The sequence below is a fragment of the Pristis pectinata genome, chromosome 10 (assembly GCF_009764475.1).
Source record: "Pristis pectinata isolate sPriPec2 chromosome 10, sPriPec2.1.pri, whole genome shotgun sequence".
NCBI classification, from domain to species: domain Eukaryota; kingdom Metazoa; phylum Chordata; class Chondrichthyes; order Rhinopristiformes; family Pristidae; genus Pristis; species Pristis pectinata.
The window spans coordinates 59,634,284-59,657,552 of record NC_067414.1 but is presented as its reverse complement, the minus strand read 5'-3'; the positions used below and the strand labels follow the sequence as shown (position 1 = coordinate 59,657,552).

Sequence of the window (23,269 nt, the reverse complement as noted above, 5' to 3'; positions counted from 1 at the left end):
AAAAGGTTTTCTAGCTAAGGAGTTCTTTAAGCATCATTTAGTTTAAAGAACTCCGCTGATGGACAATTTTTTAAAGTAACCTGTACAAATTTATAAAATAATGAATTACCTTTAATTGTGTTATTGCATTAGATTAATGAAGTTACTTTGCTGGAACATGGAAATATACTTTAATAAACTTGTTAATATTACAAAAACTCTTAGATTAATGCAAATGCAAATAGATAAATTCTTCAAAAAATTCTGCCTCTTCCTCTGCAAGGAGAATTCCAGTGTATTCAATCCAATCATGAGGTTTCCAGCCGTGACACAGCAAATTTCAATTGCAACTTTCGGCTAAATATTCAATGTCAACTAACTCTTCAAAGAAATATATGTAATTCTCAGGCATGGCTGCTCGCTGTAAGACATCACATCCCTTAAAATACCTTTAAGTGTTGAACAATTTGTACTCTTTCAGTCATTGGCCATAGCTATTGACTGCAAGGCCAACACTTAATGTCAGACTCTCTTTCGGTGAAGCTGAAGAGCTATCCACTTGGAATGCTATATTCCTTATGGTGTATTGTACTCTGGTGCTGCGGCTGGGAAGGTATTCCTGGGTTTTGATCCTGCAACGATGAAGGAAGAGCAACACATTTTTGAGTGAGTTTATCAAGTGGTTTGGAGAGGAACTTGTTGGCGGTGGAGTTGCCATGTGCCTGGTGCCCAGGAGTAAGAAGTCAGGGGTTTGGAAGGTGCAATGAAAGAAGCTTTGGTGAATTCCTGCAATGCGTTTTCTTGATTGGACACAAAACACAAAGAATGTCAGTGTGCCAGTGGTGTAATGAGTAAACAGGCAGGGTGATGAATGAGGTGTCAATTAAGGGAGATAATTTGTCCGAGATGGTGTCAAACTTCTTGCTTCTGAAGTGATGCTGCATCTTCACTGAACCAGGCAAGTGGAGAGTTTGCCATGACCCTCCTGGCTTCTGGCATTTTGACTGTTGAGAGAACATGTGTGAAGTTGCCCTTCAAACATGTGAATAAGTCAGCCAGGAGTACACTACAAAAAATCAAACTGAGTACAGATAAATGGAAACTTACCAAGTTAACTGGGGAGGCAAAGAGTTTTTCCCCTACCGGGGATGTGACTGACACTGGCAGAATCCCTGGCTGCTCTGAGAGGAACTGCTGTATTGCTAGTATGATACATCTAAACATTTTGCAATATCACTTCACCTGGAAATTGAAAGTCAACTCTGGTGTTGCATGCGAGCCAGAACTGGTAATAACAGCAAATTGGTGACAATGCAACAACACAATTGCCATTTTAACTGGTCAGCAGCTTTACTTTTCTAAACTCTTAAAATTTATGATTCAAGCAGCAACTATTCAGCCAGTTGGAGTCGAGCTACTCAACCCAATCCCGCCTTCTAACACATGGCCTGTGGCCCCGTAGGTCACAGATCTTCAAATACATAGACAACTAATTTTTAAATATGTTGAGGAAAAGGATTTCAGCCTCTATCACCCTTTCAGGCAGTGAGTTCCAGACTCCTATCACCCTCTGGGTGAAAGATTTTACTCACATCTCCCCTTCAATTGCTTGACCGATTATTTCAAATGTATGTTGCTTAGTTTTCATCCTTCTACTGAGGAATTCCAAATTTTATACACCTTAACTGAATTGCCCCTGTTACAAACAACCCCAGTCCACCCAACCCTATCTCATCACTAAACATTTCTTGTTCTAGCGACATTCTCATAAATACCCTCTGCACCCTCTCTAGTGCTCGTGTCCAGAATTGCACATGGTACCAAAGTGTGGTCTAACTGGTGACCATAAACTCTCTGGTCTTATATTTCAATGGCTTGGCTAATAAGAGGAAGAATCCCAAATGTCCTTTTAACCACCTTTTCGACCTGTCCTCTGCTTGTACACTTTAAGATCATCTGCTCCTCCACACGTCTCAGTATCAACTTATGTATTGTTCATTTCTTTGATTGATTGCACCTCCTCACACTCCTCTAGATTGAATTCCATTTGCCACTTTTCTACCCAAATGGCAATCCATCCCTCTTTTCCCTCTTATCGACCCCGTGGACAATTTCTACATCATCTGCAAACATCTTCTTGCTATCTACATTTGTCTGACTGAGTAATACATTCTGCAAAAAATTCTGAGTCCTCAGAAAACAGCCTCCAGTGGCAAAAATACCTGTCATCCATCACCTATTGCTTCCAGCCATTCAGCCAATTTTGAATACAATTTGCCATTCTCCCTTGAATTCCATGTGTGTGCAAGCTGAAGATGTGGATAAAGTCCTTAATGCAGATGTTAAGGCTGTCATCACAAAAGAGAGGGTTGAAGCTGACATTGTAGTTAAGCAAGGAGAGTGTGAATGGGATAAACAGACTAACAGGAAGTTGCTTGGTTAATCTAGTTTGTGAACCTTATCAGAAATCTTGCTAAAATCACTGGCACGATCAACTTTCCTTGTAACCTCCTCAAAAAATGCAATAATTTATCAGATACAATCTTTCCTTTACAAATCCATGCTGAAAGCCTTTGATTAATCATGCCTTTCTAAATTAAGGTTTACACTGTTCCTCTAAATTGATTACAATGATTTGCCTACCGCCAGAATTAAAATACTAGCCTTTTATTACTCAGTTTATGCCTTCCTCCCTTTATAAATGACACTGCCAACATTAGCAGCTCTCCAATCACCTGGTGTTGCTGCTGCAACCAGGGAGGATTCAAAAATGATGTTCAGAGACTCTGTTATTTCCTCCTCTGCATCTTTTAAAAGTGGGATTATTGTTCATCCAGGCCAGTCGATTTATCCAACTTCATAGATTCCAAGGCTCTTAACAGTTTCTGTTAGTCTGCTTATCCCATTCACACTCCCTGTTCAACTACAACATCACCATCAACCCCCTCTTTTGTGATGACAGCATTAACTATGCATTAAGACTATACCCACATCTTCCACCTCCACACACACATTACGCTGTCTCTTTATCTGCCACCCTTTCCGTTTCCCCTCCTCCTTGCTCTTTACAAAATCATAATTCTTGATTGTACATCCCAATATTTTCACACCCTCTTTGCTTTCCTAATTTCCCTTTTAATTTCACCCCAGCAGTTATTGTACATTTTTAGGCTTTCTCCAGTATTGAGCTTCTCCATGTCTGACATTTTCCTCCCTTTTTGCTGTAGCTTAACCTGTACACACCCCATCATCCTGGGGGATCTAGATCTGGAACTCCCATCTTTCATCATCGTAGGAACCCGTTTACCCTGAACTATTTGAATTGCCTTCCTAAATACCACCAGATCCCCCCCCCCCCCCATTGCTTTGGCACCTTTAAGTAGTTGTTTCCCGTCCATTTTTCCAAAATTATTTCTCAACTTATTAAAATTTGCTTGTCCCCTATTCAGAATTTTTAAAATCTTCAGCCTTTTATTTAAACATGTTAAATCTAGCTGAATTATGATTGTCACCACAAAAGTGCTCTCCCACCAATAATCTTTCCATCTGACGAGCTTTATTTCCGAAAACTAGATCCAGATTAACCTATAACCAACCATCCACTGCACCTCCCAACCCATCCCCATTCCTATTCCCACTCCTCCTGTATGACTTGCTACATTTTTGGCTGAAAATCCACTTCAGGAATTAAGTACCCTCAAACCTTTTATACTGACTATATCCCAGGATAATTGAGATTGCCCAATAATTACTGCCTTGTTACTGCACTTGTCAGAAGTCTGCTACAAATTTTCTTTAGTTTCTTAATCAAACCGTTTGAAGGTTTGTCATTGCCCCTTTGTTGTTCTTCTATTTACCCTTTTGATCATCTGTCTAAGGCATCATCTCTCCTGAAATGTTGTCAAAACCCCTCCCTTTCACAGGCTCTCATCATCAACATTTCCCCCCCACCCCCTCTGTCCAAAAACCATTCCTGCTCTTCCTTAAGCCATGTTTTGGTAATTCCAAAGATATCACACTTCCATGTGCCTATTTGCACTCTCAACTCATCCATTCATTCTACTACTTCAATTGATATTATTAAGCACAGCCAGACACTACTTGCCAATTTTCTACAGCTTTCTTCTGAAATGAATTGAATTTTTGAACAGCAAAGGTTGATCTCACGGTAATAATCTTCAATTCTAAGGCAAAGTCCAAGGTTGATTTTCAAATTTTGCTTGGTTGATTTTTAGACTGCAATAAACAAGTAAAATTAAACAATTCACAAGTTTTAAAAATCAATAAAACTGCAGATGCTGGAAATCTAATGCTGAAATTTTCCTCCCTTTTTGCCTCAGCTTAACCTCTATGGACCCCATCATCTGGGGGGATCGAGATCTGTAACTCCCATCTTTCATCATTTCAGATGCTGAAAAAAAACAGAAAATGCTATAAATACTCAGCAGGTCTGGCCACATCAGTGAGAAGAGAAAAAGAGTTAATGTTTCAGGTCATAGACCCATTACCAGATATCCACAGGCGCAACCTGACCTGCTGAGAATTGCCATCATTTACTGTTTTTATTTTAAATGTACAATTTTTTTCTTAAATCACAATCCTTGTGATCATGATTTTTTAAAAAAAAATACAGGAAAAACATTAAATGCACAAATATTTGGACCCATCTCAAGTGTAGGCAGGAAAGTCAGGGGGAATTGTTGGCCATGTGCAAACAGGTTGCAGGGAAATAAATGGGGGAAATGGGACGGATGGGAATGGTTTTTGAGCTGGCATGAACTCGAAGGGCTGAATGACCTTCTTGTAGGTCATAAGAAAATATGAGAATTGTGACATAATGGCAACGAAATTGTATTTTGAATCCCGAGATCCAGAACAATGTATTAAGCTGGCTAGCAATGAATGGGAACCATTTTGATACTTGATTACATTTGCAAAATTGGAACTCAGATGTTCAGATCTGATACGTACTATTGAGAAATTGTTGCAAAGGATGACTTGAGCAAAAGTCATGTCGACGTAGCAACTAAACCCAGTGAGATTACTTGCTTTTTCTTTCCTCCCATCACCCAAATGTCAGGTATCAGTACACAGTGAACACCTTTTGCCAACAGGTATTTCTGAATTATACTGCTTCTCCTACCCAGAGAAATGCACATGCTTAGCTTCAGCCACTCTACAGAGCTTCAATGATAAACCTCCTGACATTATTTTGAGGCTCATTTAAAATTATTTCAATATGAAAACAAGCACACAATCTAACTGGAGACAGCTGCATATCTTTCGCTTTTGTGCAATCTTCTGATCCAAATATTGGATTACATTGAAAGATTTGCCTTGATATGCTTTCAAAATTATTTTAAACCACAACAAAATTGGCACTCAGCTTCTCACTGCAGCTTCTGGGTGAAGTGCATATCTTTATTTTTAACAGATTGATTCCCAATGAAGACTAATCAATGTTCTGGGAAACTGATTTGGCCAGATATTTATTCAACTAGTATAGGCGACAATGAAACAAGACACTTGGAATTAATTAGGACTGCTGTGATTAATTATGTGATTAGAACAGTTGAAATATCTGTGTGATTGTTATGTATGTGTTTTGTACCAGCAGATAAATTCTGATTCGCAAATCTAACAAAAGGTGAAACATACTTTGTCTCAATGTACCAACACCTGCAATTTGTATTGGTGATAAATGAATGGAATGTTAAACAGCAAATTTCAGAATAATGAAAACATTTATGATGCTTTTATATCTTACTGAATAAAAATCAAAAAATTTCCCCCAAACTGAACCAAAATAAAAACTGAAAACTGAAGAAGCCAAGGTAGTGTATCAAACTTTCCATCTGTTTCAGTTGTAAAAAGAATGCATAGCATTGCCTGTGCATTTGATCCACACAGGCACTTCCCTTATTTTGTTTACTTTTTTGACAAATTCCGAAAGGCCTTAATCACGACTTAAATATAGGTTAAAACAGTGAACACTGAGACTGTTTTCCTTTAAAATTGACCTGAACAATGTTGTTAATCATGGAAACACTGAAAATTACAACACGGGACAATTAAAATGTTCAAGTTCTTCGCAATTCTGTAGGTTCCTCATCCTCAAGTGCCTGGCCAACTTCCTATTAAAAATTACTTTGAGGAAGCAGCTTCCACCATCATTTCTAGTGGTCTATTGAAGGTATTGGCAGTCTCAGTGAAAAATAGCTCTCCTTATTTCCCTGATCTTTTGCCAGTGACTTTAAGTCCATGACCTGTGTTTATCCACTCAATCATCAGAAGCAATAGCAGACGCCCATCCAGTTTCTGAAAAAATCTCCACTATGTCATCTCTTACTTAACCTCTTCAATTTCTCAGCGTAACTGTAGTCTCCCATTGCTGAAAACAGTAAAGTAAATATTCACTGCAACCTTTCTAAGACCTTCACATCTTTCCTTTAGCATGCCCAGAATTGTCGACAACACTATGGTGAAGGCCTAAAAGAAATTTAGAACGTTGCAGTGTTCCATATTTCATATTCTATTCCTCTGTTCATAAACCCATTTAACCTGCATGTTTTTAACCATCCTGCCATGTCACTTTTGCATTTATGAATACCAAGATCTCTCATTGTTTATTTTGTATTAAACACAATCTCTTGAGGGGCGAGTCAATATTTTCCCCTGAATAAAGCAACACCGCTACCCAACCACCTGGCACTTTCACCAAACCTAACCACAAATAGAAAACGGTAGCTATTTGATTTTATGATATTCAAGAACAACTATAAGGAAGCTTCAGTTATAAATGCAAGCCTGAGCTTTGCTATTTAATATAAATGTTCTTGCTGTTTACCTACAGTTTTAAATTACAATTAGAAAGCAAGAAGAACACTGGGCACAGAATATAGGGCTGATGCACCTTGTAACCAAGTATCTTAAAAATGAGATACAAAGCATTTTGCTCTACAGTCTGCTCCGGTGAAATATAATTGAAAATATCTGAATGATTTGAAGTGACAGACTGAAATACTTTCAACCATTGGGCAATTGTGTCAGTGGGTATCTGGAAAACAATTATCATTCTGCATCTGTATGGTGCCTCTCTTCATAATAGCAGTGACTACACATGAACAAAATTGAGTTGGCTGTAAAGAGGTAACATCCTGATTCAGAAAACTCAGTTAAGTCATTATTGAAAAATTATGTCTATATCTTACGTGATACAAAATTGGATTTCGCACCTAATTTATTTTAATGCTATTCAGATACAGTATGACATCATCCCTTTCTGCAGCATCTACCTGAGACTGAATCACACTGTACAACTTTGTTGTTAAACTTTACCCCTATCAATCACTCAACTCGGTCTGCTCATTTTTCAGCAGTAACATTGCCTGACTTTGTCCCTGCCTCAGCTCGTATTCTGCTGAAATCTTAATCCAAGCCTTTTCAGAGAGTGAACTTGACTAATCCAAAGCACTTGTTGGTAGATTTCCACATTCTATGCTCCGTGAACTGTACCTTCTCCATTCATACAGGATGTGGGCATCTTGGGCAGGCCCAGCAGATGGTAAACCAACACCTTCAAACACTGCATGTGAAGGTATCTACAATACTGTTAAATTGGAAGTTCCAATGGGACAATGAAAGAATAGCAACTATTTCCAAACCAGGTTGTTATACAAATCTTGAGGGGAAGTTGGTGGCCAGTGTCGTTCATCCTTCAAGGTGTAAGAGACTGCAGGCTTGTGAGGAGCTGATGAAGAAAAGTTAACAGGGACATGCAGTCCATTTATAGATGGCACAGAGTGCCTTGGTGGTAGGGGCACCAATCCAGTTAGCTTCACTGCCCTCGGTGGTGCCACCCACTTAAGTTGGAGCTGCACTCATCCAGGCCTGTGGAGAGCATTTCTTCACACTCCTAACTCATGCATATAGACAGAAAAAAGTCTTCGCAGTAATCTAAAGTGAGCTACTTGCCCAGAATAATTAGCCGGTGACCTGCACCTGCTATTATAGTTACAGGATTTATGAGGCTCATTTAACGATTCCTAGTCAAGGAGTCCTCACCACACAGTGAGATGTGGATGATGGAAGATTCAGTGAAAGCAATGCTGTTAAGTGACAAATGAAGGTGGTTAGACTCTCCTGTTGGGAATGGTCTTTGCCTCAGACTTCTGTGGCACAAAGGTCACTTGCAAAACCTGTTGCATATGTCCTAACCCATACAGCCCCATCACTGCATCATAGATCCTGACCTACACTGACGTACTGTGAAGCAACACATCCATTTTAAAATTCACATCCTTCTTTAGATGTTCTTATCCCACTCTCTCTCTGTAATTTCAAGCCTACAACCCTTAAGATAGCAGTGCTCCTCTTTTTCTGGTCCTCTGTGCATCCCAAACCCCCACCCGTGGCCATGTCTTTGGCTGCCAAGATTCCAAGCTCTAGAATTCCCTTACTAAACTTCTCTACCTGACTTCCTTCCTTTAAGACAATTCATTGAAAGAATCCTTCTACCAAAATTTTGGTCATTTGTCTGAATTCTTCGAATGTCCCAGTGTCACATTTTGTCTGATAATTCCATGAAACACCCTGGGGCATCTCACCATGTTAAAGGCACCTTGTGGTTGCTGTTGTTGGCCGACTGAAATAAATGCTACTTCTATCCTTTTGATTATGTGAAGTAAATGGTGGCTTCCTCAGAATAGAAAAAAGAGAAAGGAAATGAATTCTGCCATCCAAATTTCGAAAGATTCTTTAAACAGCAGCTGTATCTACATAAACACAGTCTGATTCATTTTTGATCTTGAAACCCACATTGCAGATTTTATCTTTTGGCTGTATGACCCTTTCTTGTCATGATACTCACTCATGCCATGTTATTATTTCACAGTTCACAGATTCTGACCCATATTACTAGGTGAAAAATATGACACTTGCCCACATACAGCATCATGGACGCATTGCCTTGCTAAAGTAATGCCTGGAGACTTTGCAATCAGCTGTGATATTTAAGATTTCTACTCCTGCTAACGCCAATTAGCAACCCCTGCTTTTAAGCATTTTTATACACATGAAGATAAAGAATTTTAGAAATATATGGGCTAGAAAGATGCAAGTTTAAATTAACTTACCAACAGATACTTTTTTGCTTGATATGCCAAAGTTTGTTTTGAACACCAATTATTTTTATTGCAAAGCTGAGATTCAGTAAACCCAATTCAAAAAAGAATGATTTTACACAAATCATTTGAAGACTGCACTGGAAATAATAGTCTGCCTTTGAAGTAAAATGACAGCTCTTTGACTTCACGTGCATCTGCACAATTTAAGCATTCACACACAGTAAATATAATCCTGCAAAACCAACAGCCATGTGCTTCTGGAGCTTCAGGCTGCAAATAAGCCCGATAGAGCAAACAATAAAACATTCATGAAAGGACAGATTGTATATGTCCGTGAAGGCATTGAGCCTGATGGGACAAATTCCTTCCTTAACCCAGTTACGAAACCTTCAAAATGAAATATTGATTTTTCCTCTTTGTAATTGGACCTGAACACATATTTCAGAACAATAACAAAAAAATCTTCTTCTGTTAGGAATTCTCATGTAAGATGCTCCGTTTTTTTTCTCATTAATGCAAGAAGACATTTTTCAATTTGGCAAAAAGGAAAAGCAATGCAAGTTCTTAACAGAGAGAAAAAGGACTGCAGATGCTGGAATCTAGATGAAAAACATGATGATGCTGGAGGAACTCAGCAGGCCAGGCAGCATCTGTGGAGAAAAGCAGGTGGTCAATGTTTCGGGTCAGGACCCTTCCTCAGGACTGAAGATAGGAAAAGGGGAAGCCCAATATATAGGAGGGGAAAGCAGAGCAGTGATAGGTAGACAGAAGAGGGGAGGCGGGGTGGGAACAAGGTGGTGATAGGTAGATGCAGGTAAGAGATAGTGATAGGCAGGTGCGGGGGAGGAGGGGAGAGCAGATCCACCGGGGATGGGTCAAAGGTAAGGAGAGAAAGGAAAAAAAGGTAGGAAAAAAAAGGCTAGGAAAGGGAAGAAGAGAAGAAGCATGGGGGGGGGGGGGGGTGTGGGGAAGGTGGGTGGGGATTACTCAATGTGGGAGAATTCAATGTTCATGCTGTTGGGCTGCAAGGTTCCAAGACAGAAAATGTGGTGCTGTTCCTCCAGTTTGTGCTTGGAATTCTCCTGGCAGTGGAGGTGGCCAAGGACTGATATATCAGTGATAGTGTGGGAGGGGGAGTTGAAGTGACTGGCAACGGGGAGATGCAGATCGCAAGTTCTTAAGATCAGTCAGTCAATTTATTATACAACAGTTTCAAATCATACTTCACAGTATAGTCTACTGTGACAAATTCCAGTACCATACTTGTTGAAACCTGTGTATTTCACAACTCAAAAGATAAATATGTTTAATTGATAACTGAAAAAAGCAGTCCACAGACTTGTGTCTACAACAAATCAATTCTTCTAAGCCAACATGCATCAAACCCAATGAATGAAAATGTGGCCTTATTCTGAAATAAATAAATCCAATTTTGTGCAGAAGGCAGGAAAATAAGAATACACTCCCAGCAATTCAATTATTAAGGTATGCAGCTCCAATGCTTAATGAACCCTATTATAGTCTCAGAAGCTGTTAACTCTCAACATTTAAAATGTTTCTGACTGTGCAACCACATTACAATGCAGAGATTAACATAACACTTTAACACTACATAACCCAATTGCATTTATTACACAATGGCTTAGAATTGCCAATGTCAAGAACAAAGAAAACATGCTTGAATGTCATCACTGAATGATATTTTTCAGTTCAGGGTTTACAATTTGGTATCCAGATCAAGAAATCTTTTCCTGGAATTAGTGATGTTGCAACTCAAGTTAAACATTATCAACATCTGTTTATTACCAGCCTCAACGCATACAGCCATTAGGCATACCTGCCCTCTTTGTGACTAGAGTGTGACATTATTGACTTAAATGTCAATTTGTCCTTGGTTAAGGGATAGGTTTGCTTTGAAAAGTGGAAAAGTAATTTCATACACTGTTTACAAAGCTCACTGGATAAGGTCGTCCTTCTGAACAGAAGGAAGCAACATGCGAGATGCACATCATTACAAATCAAAGCATGTTAAAAGGTATATATCAAACACAACTGCACATTTCAAATATTTATTAAACATCACATAAGGCTGTACAATCAAATATTTCAAGGAACAATCATTTATTAAATTTTTCCATTGTGACTTTTGAAATGCTGAGTTGATCAGGCACTAATGTTTGCAATAGTTGGACTTGCTCCACATTGATGGAAATTGCTACTCACAGATTTAAATCAATACAACTCAAAGTACATCAACTTAAAAACAAGGCATTCACACGGATTTTGTTAATATTTGTATTTCTCAAAATTATCTCATAGTTTCCACAATCTCATTTGTTCTGCAACTTGCACCACACCCGTCAACTCTTCAAATCATTTGTGATCACAGAAATGACAGATATGCTCTCAGGGTGTCCAAGTGAAGGAAAGCATGAGAATTTTTCGACAAAATTATCAGACAAATTAATAAATTAAAAATCTCAACAAGCAATTAGGAATGGGTTCCATCATTTCTAAAGCACATGCAGAATTGTACAAAATACTTGCCAATAGAAATGTAAAGACACCATCTTGCAGAATGTAGGTATTGAAATACTGAAAAAAGTGAAACATTAAAGCCATCCAAACAGTGTCCAAACTTAGGGAATCTCAAATTTACATACAATTTAGAGCAAGTTACAAGTGAACAAATTTTGTTCCCAGCTTGATCTAGAGGTGAGAAAACCAGCCTAATGTACTTGGACATTGATGGAGTTGTATGTTCAATTCCTACCTTCCACCTTATGGCTGAACAATCAATAGCCAGAAAATCAGTTGCTGTGAAGTCACAGAACTAGCCTGGATGAACAGTATATTGTGAAGTGCATTCAGAATCTGTGAATGAGCTTTGTTGTCAGATTTCTTTGCTTGATCTGTCTGTTATGGATTTTCAAGTGCAGGCTTGCCAATGATTAAAATTTCTCCAGTCATTTAACTATTAATCCATGTATTTTACCACTTTAAGTGCACACCAACTTACACTCACGTTCTTTAAAAAAAAGACAAATGGAATACAGAGTTTTGTTTAAGAAGCCAATAATGACAAACAAGTTGGATATAAGCTCTTCTTGCCAGTACTATATTGTCATCATATTGACATTAAAGATTATTGAATGACATACCTTTTTGTAGGAGTTGGTGCTCCAGATGAAATTACTGAGTGGGACACCATAGCATCATTCATGTTTGGCAACGATCGTTGTTGGGGGCTATAAAGAAATATAATAAAAAAGAAAAATCAAAGAAAGTAGTTCACTTAGTAACATCCTTCAAGGATACACGAAACTGGACCGTATTCATAAATTCATGGACATAAATACTCAGGTGGAATAGTTAATTTTCTACATGGATAAAAACCCTCTAAAAGTTACTTTAAAACAGCTGGACCTTGCACTAATTTCAAAGATGGGGGACCTAAGTGGGGTGTAATCAATAACCTTTGCATAAACTGCACCTGAAATTGCAAGAGATTTCCAGAAAGAAGCTACGGTTCAAGATGTTGTACAAGCTGAAAGGGTCCTTACAAGTTGTGGGAACAGAATTGTCTTCAGGTCTTGCATGCCCATTATGGTGAATGGGTGAATGGGTGCAGCAGCAGGGAACCTATAGTCATTTTGGACGTTGACCTCTGCTGAAAACTTCACCTGGGTTACAGATAAGAGATGGCAGGTTTCCAGAGCTGAAAGTGCACAGTTAAGTACTCTTTGGAGAATGAGCTTAAATGGTGATGGTGGTGAGGGGAAGTTGAAGTGGGAGTCATAGATTGATGGTCACAGGCCCATGTTGAATCTGAAGGGGACTGGGATAAGGGGGAAAAAATATCTGAGATCTTGTCACCACCATATGACAAGGGAAGGAGTTGGGAAGAAACAAAAGGTAGGGGATCGGGAAAATAGCAAACAAGCACAAGCAGGCATGCGGGCCGTTGGAAGTGGTGGGGGGGGGGGGGGGGGGGTGGATGGAGCCGTCTGATCTAGGTGCAGATTTGGGAAATTAGTTCAGTGCAGGTGCAGTGAGATTTAGGCTAAAGTAATTTGTTTACTTGGGAGGTGTCCTGGTCAGCATTATGCTGATAATCTACCAAGTCACCCAGTCTTGTCTAAAACGTAGATCAAGGTGTTGTGTGTTCCCAGCAGCGCTCCAAAAGGAGTGTTGTGTAGGAACTGACATCATCCCATGTGTCACTTGCAGAGAAATTATGTCAGATTCTCAAAGGTGACTCACACCATGAACTGTCTGGTTTAATTTCCAGAATGAAGCAAAACAATCCAGTAATGTTGTTTATTGTGTCACACTCAATGAACTAAATGTCGTTTTGTTTGCAGAGTGCTGAAACAAATTGTATAATACAACTGAATTCCAAGCCAAATATTTTCCATGAGAAAGCACAATGGAGCAATGCAGCACTTTATATGCATTTTATTGTGTGATTTTATTAATAAATGGAAAATGGGTTCAGGACAAAATAACGTTTAATGTGAGGTTTGCCATCTGAATCAAATCCCTGAAAAATGTGTTTAAAAGAACTTCATGGAACCACTTTTTAACAATTTATCTCATGCATCAGAATTATTAATTAGTTCACTGGTAATTTTTATAACTAAAACCAGCTTAATTTTAAGAGCATACTTGAATGCTAAGCCTTCCTTCTGAATCATTTGCCATTTGGGGGAAAAAAAGCCCTTTATCCAACTCTGACATTCATTCTCGAGTAATCACGCACAGAGCTCTACTTTCGCTCATGAAAAAGCAATGCAGCAAAGGCACTAGAATCAAAACAGATGACTTTGTATCGCTCAGCTTTAGTAGTCTCAAGCCAGTCGCCTCACTTTGGAGCACCACGTGGTTGTAAATTTGCGAAATCCATCCAAGTACACGCATTTGGATAGAATTGTCAAAACAGAATTGTTTTACATAATATAATTTCACAGAAGACCAGTATATTCATATATTCAATGTTCGGTTGGAACCAAACAATAACAAATAAGCAGTCAAAAAGTTACCATAGCATAATAAAAGGGGAACAGGGATCAATTATATTTCAGATTGAAATTAATTTTGCTGAGTTCTGAATATTCCAATTTATTGATTAGTTCTCACTCTATTTAATTTGACAAATTGTTTTTGAATGGAGAATATCAGAAAAGAGAACACTCAGGTAAGAGGAAACTAAATGCATATTGTGTGACAGCTCTACAGGACAACTTCGTTCAATTCACAAGGGTGACTAAGCCTTCCACTGTATGTCACTCTTTGGTTCATCACTCCTCCTGTGACATCTGTCTTTGGCCTCTTGTACTGTTCCAACAATGCCCAACATAAGGTCAAGAAAAAGCGACTCTTCCATCTTAACATGTTGAGCCCTCACAACACTGATATTTTGGATAAATATCCTTTCTATTTTGTGTAACTGTGATGTCAAGTCAGCTTTTCTGTTTCCACAAATGCTACTTGACCTGCTGAATTCTTCAAGCAATGTCTTTCGTATCAGATTTCCAACAGCTGCTGTGTTCTGCATCTCACAATTCCTGTATTTTCCTCTCCACCCTTCCCATTCATTTCCCTTTATTTACACCTCTTCCAGACAGATCAGCTATGACTAGCAAGCCTTCACCAATTTCTCCCAGACAAATCTGTGCATCACTCACTTATGGCATTCACCCTATAACAGACATTCCTTTTGTCTTCTATTCAATGACCCCCCTTCCTCCTCCCCTGCGAACGGTACAATTTAAAACACACTTGTTTTCTCAATTTTCCAAGTTCTGGTAGTTGTAGGGTGACCAGGACTGGGTGTTCAAGATTTGAGGCTATGTGATGTTCCAAATGGACAGGACAAAAGGGAAAGGAGGCAGGATTGTGTTATTAATTAAAGAAGGTATCAGTCTGGTCTTGAGTTGTAATATAGAGGCCATGGTAGTAATGTAGAATTGGTTTGGGTTTAAATCATGAATACCAAATGGGAAAGACACATATCAGTAATCTATAGGCTCCCAATATGTGACCCCTCGATAGGTAGATTCCATCAGAAAGAGACACAATATATGGCTAACAAAGGTGGCCCACTTGTGCTCCTATTTTCTTACACTTTTTTCCTTTCTTTTTCAATCTTTTTATTAATTTTCAAATTCGTACAAAATCATATATATAACATTAGTAATTATACATATGGTGCAAAGAGATCAGGATAACAATCATAGCAGTTAATATATATAATCACAAGGAGTAAAAAAAAGTAATCTAGACCTCCTGCTCTCTTATTAAGTGAAGATAATACGAAAGGAAAGATTGAAAAGAGATTTAGTTATATGAGAAAAGAATCCCCAAATCCAAAAAAATATTGATAATAAACCAAAAGAAACTAAAAACTTCAAAACAAAAACTGGACTGATATTTCTTCAATTAAAAAAACATTACTATGTCATCAACTCCGCTCCTCTGTATTCAAGGGTTATTGAACGGGATCTGAAAAAGGTCAGCTTATATTGAATAAATGGACTTCAAACTTCCTCAAATTTAAGCGAAGGATCAACAGTACCATTCCTAATTTTTTCTAAGTTTAAACAAGCTATAGTTTGAGAAAACCACTGAAAAGTGGTGGGAGGTATTGGATCCTTTCATTTGAACAAAATGGATCGCTTGACCATTAATGTGACAAAGGAGATCATACGACGAGCAGAAGCAGATAAATGGAGAGATTCCATCATTGGTAACCCAAAAATTGCAGTAATGGGATGAAGTTGTAAATCAATGTTCAATACAGATGAAATAATGTTAAAAATGTCTTTCCAATATTTTTCCAAAAGGGGACAGGACCAAAACATATGTGTCAGGGAAGCCACCTTCGAATTACATCTGTCACATATAGGATTTATATGATGATAAAAATGGGCTAACTTGTCCTTGGACATATGGGTCCTGTGAACCACTTTAAACTGCATCAAAGAGAGTCTAGCACACGTTGAAGATGTATTAACTAATTGAAGAATTTTCTTCCATGTCTCTGTAGGTAAAAGTATCTGGAGTTCTCTTTCCCATTCATTCTTAATTTTATCAAGTTCCTCTGAACATATTTTCATAATCCGATCATAAATTATTGCTATCAGGCCCTTCTGATAAGGATTAAAACCTAAAATTTTTTCCGTAATTTCAATTGTATATGGTGTCGGAAAAGAAGGTAAGGTAACTTAAAAAATTTCTAATCTGTAAATATTGAAAAAAATTACACTTCTTTCCTGGTGTTCTTGAAAGGCCATTGATTTGGAACATTCTGTTTCTCTCTTCACAGATGCTGCCCGACTTGCTGAGGATGTCCAGTAGTCTTATTTTACCTCACCCAAGTCTTGCATCCTCTCCTTCTAACTTCACAGTTTATTATGAGACCCAATTATTCCTATGAATTAGTAAACACAACCACTTTGTGTCTGAGCAACATTAGGCTTGATTGCTCTGAAATATGCAAGTCATCTCCATTCCATTACCAGAAAAAGATGAAGTTTCATCTATTTCAACTGCTCAAGATATAATGAAGAATTCACAAACATTAAGAATTTGAATATATTGAAACTCTGAAGAATTCAAATGCCTAAAATCTTAAAAATAAAAACAAATGTTTACAAACACAATCTAAAATATCCATATTAACAAATCATTAAGTGAAAATAAAAAAAATGCAGATGCTGGAAATCTGAAACAAACAAAAAATGCTGGAAAAGGAGGCCAGGCTGCATCCACAGGAAGAAAACCAGAGCCAATGTGACAAAGGGTCTTCGACCTGAAGTGTTGGCTCTGTTTCTTTTCCCACAGATGCAGCATGGCCTGTTGAATGTTTCCAGCATTTTCTGTTTTTGTTTTAACAAGTAATTACTTCAGTCCCTCAGAGCTGTTCTCTGTCATTGAGATGAATGGGGAAGAATCCCCAGCATGTGGTCTCTGTGCAGATTCTCCATTGTAGATCATGGTGAGTTGCTGTAACTTCCAGCCCCAATGCCAGGTCCACTATCAAGTCCAGGTCCACTGTGCAGCCACTGGAACAGCGACAAGTTGCTGACAACTTCAGGTCTTCCACATGTGATGAATGCCCAGAACTTCTCACAGCTACACAAGGAAATGTCAGCAGTTTCATCAAAAATTCTTCCCAGAGTTCCCACCATTAGATTCCTGAAGTCCTATCCAACAAATTAACTGGGTGAAAAAAGAGCAGCTCAGACTTCTTCGTCTCTTTCTTAATCCCATTGAAAATCAATTCACAAAATATTAAAGTGGAAAAATATTCTTGAGATGCCTTAATTGACTATATATACATTTATTTTAATCAATCTGCCGGGCCACGATTCCACAGAGACGTGTTGGTCAAGCGAGACACGAGAGATTCTGCAGATGCTGTAGTCTGGAGCAACACACACAAAACACTGGAGGAACTCAGCAGTTCAGCCAGCAACTACGGAGGGAAATAAACAGTTGACGTTTTGGGTCGAGAGCCTTCATCAGGACTGAAAAGGAAGAGGGCAGAAGCCAGAATAAGTTGGTCAGGGGAGGGGGAGCATCACAAGCTGGCAGGTGATAGGTGAGTCCAGGTGAGACGGGGAAGTTAGGTATGTGGGTGGGTGGAGGGAGGAGGGTGAATGAAAAAGAGTGGTGTGAGAAGCTGGGAGGTGATAGGTAGAAGAGGCAAACGGCTGAAGGAGGAGGAATCCAGTAGAAGAGGACAGTAGACCATGGAATTGAGGGGAGGAGGTTGGAGATAGATGGACAGGTCATGAGAGCGGGGAAGGGGAAAGAGAAGGGGTGAGGAGGCCACAGGAGTGAGGGGAAAACAAAAGGGGGGAGGGGGAAGGAAGAGGAAAAAAGGGACGAAAGAAGGGAGGAAATACTGAAAGTTGGAGAAATCGATGTTGAGGCTGTCAGGTTGGAGACTACCAAGGCAGAATATGAGGTGTTGCTCCTCCAACCTGCTTCTGGCCTCAATGTGGCAGTAGAGGAGGTCATGGATACACGTCAGTGTGGGAGTGGGATGTGGAATTGAAGCGGATGGTCACCGGGAGATCCTGGCTTTTGCCGCAGACCGAGCAAAGCTGCTCAACGAAACGGTCACCCAATCTGCGTCGGGTCTCACCGATGAAGAGGAGGCCGCACTGGGAGCACCGGGTGCAATAAATCATATAAATCAAATTATCTGGGGCCTGAATGGTGGTGAGGGAGGTGGTGTAGGGGCAGAGTAACACTTTGCACAGTTGCAGGGAAAAGTGCCGGGAGGGTCATTGGTGGGGAGGGATGAGTGGACAAAGGAGTCATGGAGTGGGTGATCCCTGCAGAAAGCGGGGGGGGGGGGGGGGGGGGGGGGGGGAGGGGGAGGGGGAAGATGTGCCTGGTGGTGGGATCCTGTTGGAGGTGGGGGAAGTTGCGGAGAATGATGTGTTGGATGCAGAGGCTCATGGAGTGGTAGGTGAGGACAAGGGAAACCCTGTTCCTGTTGTGTTGAGGGGTGGTGGGGTGATGGCAGACTTATGGGAAATGGAGGAGGTGCAGGTGAGGGCTGCATTGACGGCAGTGGACGGGAAACCCCGTTTTTTTTTCTCCTTTTTCCGGCTTCTGCCCTCTTCCTGATGAAGGGTCTCAACCTGAAATGTCTACTGTTTATTCCCCTCCATGGACACTGCTTGACCTGCTGAGTTCCTCGAGCATTTTGTGTCTGTTGCTGTCTTTCAAGTCTCAGAGTTCCATAGATATGTTACCAAATGGGGAAGTACAAGATTTCGAGAAAAGATGTTGGTATATCTGGCTGTTTCCTCCCCCTCTTGGCTCAGAGATGAACCTATCAACTGAGCAGTGATTCCCAATAGAGGAGCACTTGGTACTCAGTGCTTCATGCTCAACTCCAGGGAGAGACCGGTGACCCTATGTAAATGAATTAAACCCTTAACATAATTTATGTTAATGTTTGAAATAGTTGTTCATGTTTAAATATTTTAATTTATATTAATTTGTGAAAAATGTTTTCATACTTTTTAAAATTATTGTTCTTTACAAGAATTGTTTTAAATGTTATCATTATTAGAGATATTTTAAAACAATTCAGCAAACTGAGAGAGAGTTGGGCAGCTGATGAGCTGCCTGAGGCTCAGCTGCAGCACGAAGCCAGGTGTCGAGTGAGTCTAGTCAACTCATTAGCTTTCTGCAACTGGAAAAATTAAGTGTGGTTGGGTAGGCGTCCTGGGCAGTGAGCTAGGTCAGGATAATACTATTCATTATATTTGCACATACCTCCTGTCTGCACAATTACTCTCCATTTGAAGTGCTTAGGTTGGATATTTTTTGTGACAGCCTTGCTCTATTCCAAGTTCCTATGCCCATGTTTATTGTGGAAACTGTGCAAATGTGACCAATGGCATTATCTTGCCATGAAGGCAATACAGCACTTGAGAAAGACATGTCTCAATGCTTTTATTCAGATATATTAAAAAACTGCTGAAAATTGATTTAAACCATTTAAGGAACTGAATAAGAAAAAAAAAGAATTTTAGTTCAAAAATTGAACTTCTCCAAAAATACATAAACAAAAAGTGAAATGAAAGAAAATAAGCATTACACTTAACTTGAATAACTTTTCAATTGAAGTCAGTGACTCATTTTGAGTAACTGAGCTAGCTATCCCTCAACTCAGTACAATATGAACCTGACACTGGACTCAGTGGCGAGTCCATTGGCAGAGCGAGAGGTCAGATTCACCCATATCTGACCTCCAGCACATCTCCAACTTCCATGTTGCAGTGTTCAGACGTACAAATCACAGTGAACATCAAAGAATAGATCTGAAGTGATTCAGAACAGGTCTGCCCTCTACCTTGGAGATTGATCTGATATCTCAAAAATGAGAATTCAGAGAAAAGGTAAAGTCTAATCCAACGTTTTCACCTTGCTGGGATCATAAGTGGATTTTGAAACAAAGTTTTCTAAATCTTATAAACCATCTGACCAAGAAGAGTCCATGATTCCTACATGGATCACATTAGCCACCTCAGAACCCACAAAACCGAAGTGGAAGTGAATCAATCAGAAAAAGAACAAGGGACTTGAAATATTCAGAGCACAATGTAAATTAGGCAAATTTACAAAGGAAGAGATAATTGGAATACAGAATGAATTAGACATTACAAATAGGTAGAACAAAAGCAATTGAGTTTTTTTAAAATGTACAAATGGAATTCATTGTAATGAAATGCAAAATAAATGTGATAATATATAGCCCATCCTCTTTTGTGCTAAGAACTAATCACTCCTTTTAATGGTATTGAAAAAGGTTCTTTCAAAATGGATAAAAATGGTGATTGTTTCAATCTCATTTTCTTTGGCCCTTTGAGCTAATAAATGTGCAGGCAAAGTCAATCAAGCATCATGCATTGTTCCTTAATCATTTCTCCAAAATATAAAGGAAAAGTCCTGAAGGTAGCATGTCAAGTCAGCACACAAAATAAACTATAGAGCTTCTGGAATTCTGTTTCGGTGCAAGAACCTGAGTTATAATCAACTCAAAAATGGTCAGTGTTCCTTTGCAGCCAAAAGAAACTAATTAAGGCAAGACAATCAAAAAAAAACTTCATTCAAAATGCAATACATTGTTAACAATGCATCCTAGCAATTCAGGCCTCTATATCAAGCATGATCATAATGCTGCCTAACCTGATGACTACATTCACCACCTTTAGGATCTATTTCAGATTTCTAGCATCTGCAGTGTTTTGCATTTAGATGATCAGATTAGTCTGCAGAGTGGAACATTTCATCAAACACGTTTTAAAGTCAAAGCACCTATTCCACATCCTGCAGAGCTTATAATTTCAATGAGCCAACTATTATGGATTCCTACTGTGTCTACAAGATTAGATTCTTCAACATTTCCCTGGCTGCAACCGACAAAGTAAAATAACTACTGCCTTGAAATGATTCACAGTTTAATTAACCACAGTTCAAAAGAATAAACAAATTGCAGAGGCAAAGTTCTGTCTTTATTAATATGTAATGCTCTTTACAAAGTTGTGTATATTTTCTTGAAGCTAAAGCATAAACATAAATTAATCTCTTTTAACTGCATTCTAGAAGAGACTTCAAAAGGAATTGCTTTGGAAAGGACTCAGAGACCAGAATCAAATTAAATTCCAAGATTCTTTCAGAAACGCTTCCACCTGAGTCAGAGTCACTGAGGCAAATGTCGTGGCTCAGTGGTAGCATCTCACCCCTGGCACGGGTGGTTGTCAATTCCAAGTCTTTACCAGGGAGTTTAGCACATAATCTGAGGTGCACTGCTGAGGTCTCACCTGCCCTCTCCCTGTACTGTTCTTCAGAACAGCAGAGACGCTCTCACTGGTCTTTAAACCAACTATTTACCAGTGACTAAACTATGAAAAAACAATTATCCTGCCAATTTCTCTTTAATGTTTGCAAGATTTTGCTGTGCACTGTTTTTCTCTCATATTTCCAATATTGGAGCAGTTAAACACTTCAAGATTAAGTTAGTACCCGCAAAATGTCTTCAGTATTCCAAAGGCAGTATATAAATGCAAATATTTATTTTTCTTTTTTAGAATCAGCACCAATGAAAGTCTGCCACTAATTTAATAACCTTGTGATTGATGCTCATCTTTAGTTCATTCACAATTCCCTTACTTCCAAGTTCCCATCATGATGTGTCGTGTGAGCTACAAGTTGTTGCACATACAAAAAAGCTTCAGTGAAGAGGATTTTAAAAATATATCTGTAATTTGCACAAAACATGCAATATAATAACATAAGATACACCAAAATCATTTTTGGTTGTTATTTTAAATTCCCAGTAGCCAGAGGATTTTATTATGTACAAAGCATTGCACTACTTAAGTTAGTAAATACATTTTATTCATATTTCTAACAAGCTATTAATCTACATTCTTTGGGTGATCATTCTCAATATCTGCTGCTGCATGAGGGAAAACTCTCTTCTGATCTTTTCTTTCCTGCAATATTAATTATGTATTCACGTTCTCTTATTCTGGACATACATTCAAGTAAAATAACTTCTAAATTAGGTCTATGTTTTTGAGATAGAGGTCATGTGTTCTCTTAGCCACCTCCTCTTCAATATGAGCAGATTCACTTCAGTCTCTTCATAAATAAGAGAACCAAATGGTAAAATCCTCTTAATCACACAGCCTCACACCTTTTCCAAAGTAACCATGTTTCTTTGAAGTCAATGCTGAGAACCATGCACAGTATTTCATGCGTATTCTCACATTATCCCAAATACCCTTTTGCTGCAGGCATCAGCCACATATTTATTTTCCTCACTTGTCCTGAACCAATGATCAGTTCTCAACAATGATTGACATTATAATATTTACTACACCTCATTTCATTATCTGATTAATTTGAATGGTTATTTTGTACTTTGTCATGTTCCTGAATTTTGTGAACTTTCATGTGCACAAGAATTTACCTTCATGCTATGTTTTTCAAAATTGTTTGCATTGTCACTAATTCAAAACCAAGCTCCTGATGATTTATGAGTTGCCTCAGCAAAGTACTGAAACACTCTTTATTGACTGTTGTTCTGTAAACAACAAAGTTTCATGGACAATGAATGAGACTTTACAGGGCAGAAAACAGATATCAGAAAGAAGCCTTTTAGAGATAAGGCAATGCTGGACTGAAAGACACGATGTGCTTCATTGGCCAGCAGCACAGGTGCATAAGGATTATTCTCTTTAAGTTAGATGGCCTAGCAATGGTTTCTCCATATCAAGCATCATTTTACAAACTCACAAATTTTTAAACACAGAAATTCTTATCATCAAACTGACACTGTGCCTGTGGAACTGCACCAAAGTTGGAGCCAACTTCTTCAGGACAGGGATGTGGGAAGGGGGCAGAGGTTGCAGGGAGGGGTGTGGGGGCAAGGAATCAGAAATGTGCAAGGGAGTTTTACCCAAGAAAGTGATCTCAAAAGGGTCTTGCCTACATTATACCAATGTGATTTCATACCTTGAAATAATCAGAACCATTGAAAGCTAAACTCTTTGTGAAGTAGGTCATCCATATGTAATAATGTCTCAGTTTTCTCTCTCCATTAATATGGCCTGACCTACTTAGCATTC

The 23,269-nt window shown here is 38.9% G+C and overlaps 1 protein-coding gene across 20 annotated transcripts in view; it reads right to left on the bottom strand.

The window, feature by feature from the left end:
- dtnba (dystrobrevin, beta a) overlaps window positions 1–23,269 on the bottom strand; it is a 397,891-nt gene that overhangs the window by 112,290 nt on the left and 262,332 nt on the right. For 19 of the 20 annotated variants that reach the window (XM_052024099.1, XM_052024088.1, XM_052024100.1 and 16 more), the window contains one exon: window positions 12,266–12,352. In XM_052024099.1, coding sequence (XP_051880059.1) covers window positions 12,266–12,352 — 87 coding nt within the window. Of the gene's footprint in view, window positions 1–11,256; window positions 12,133–12,265; window positions 12,353–23,269 lie in introns of those variants that run through there. The other variant, XM_052024105.1, reaches the window with a different exon arrangement.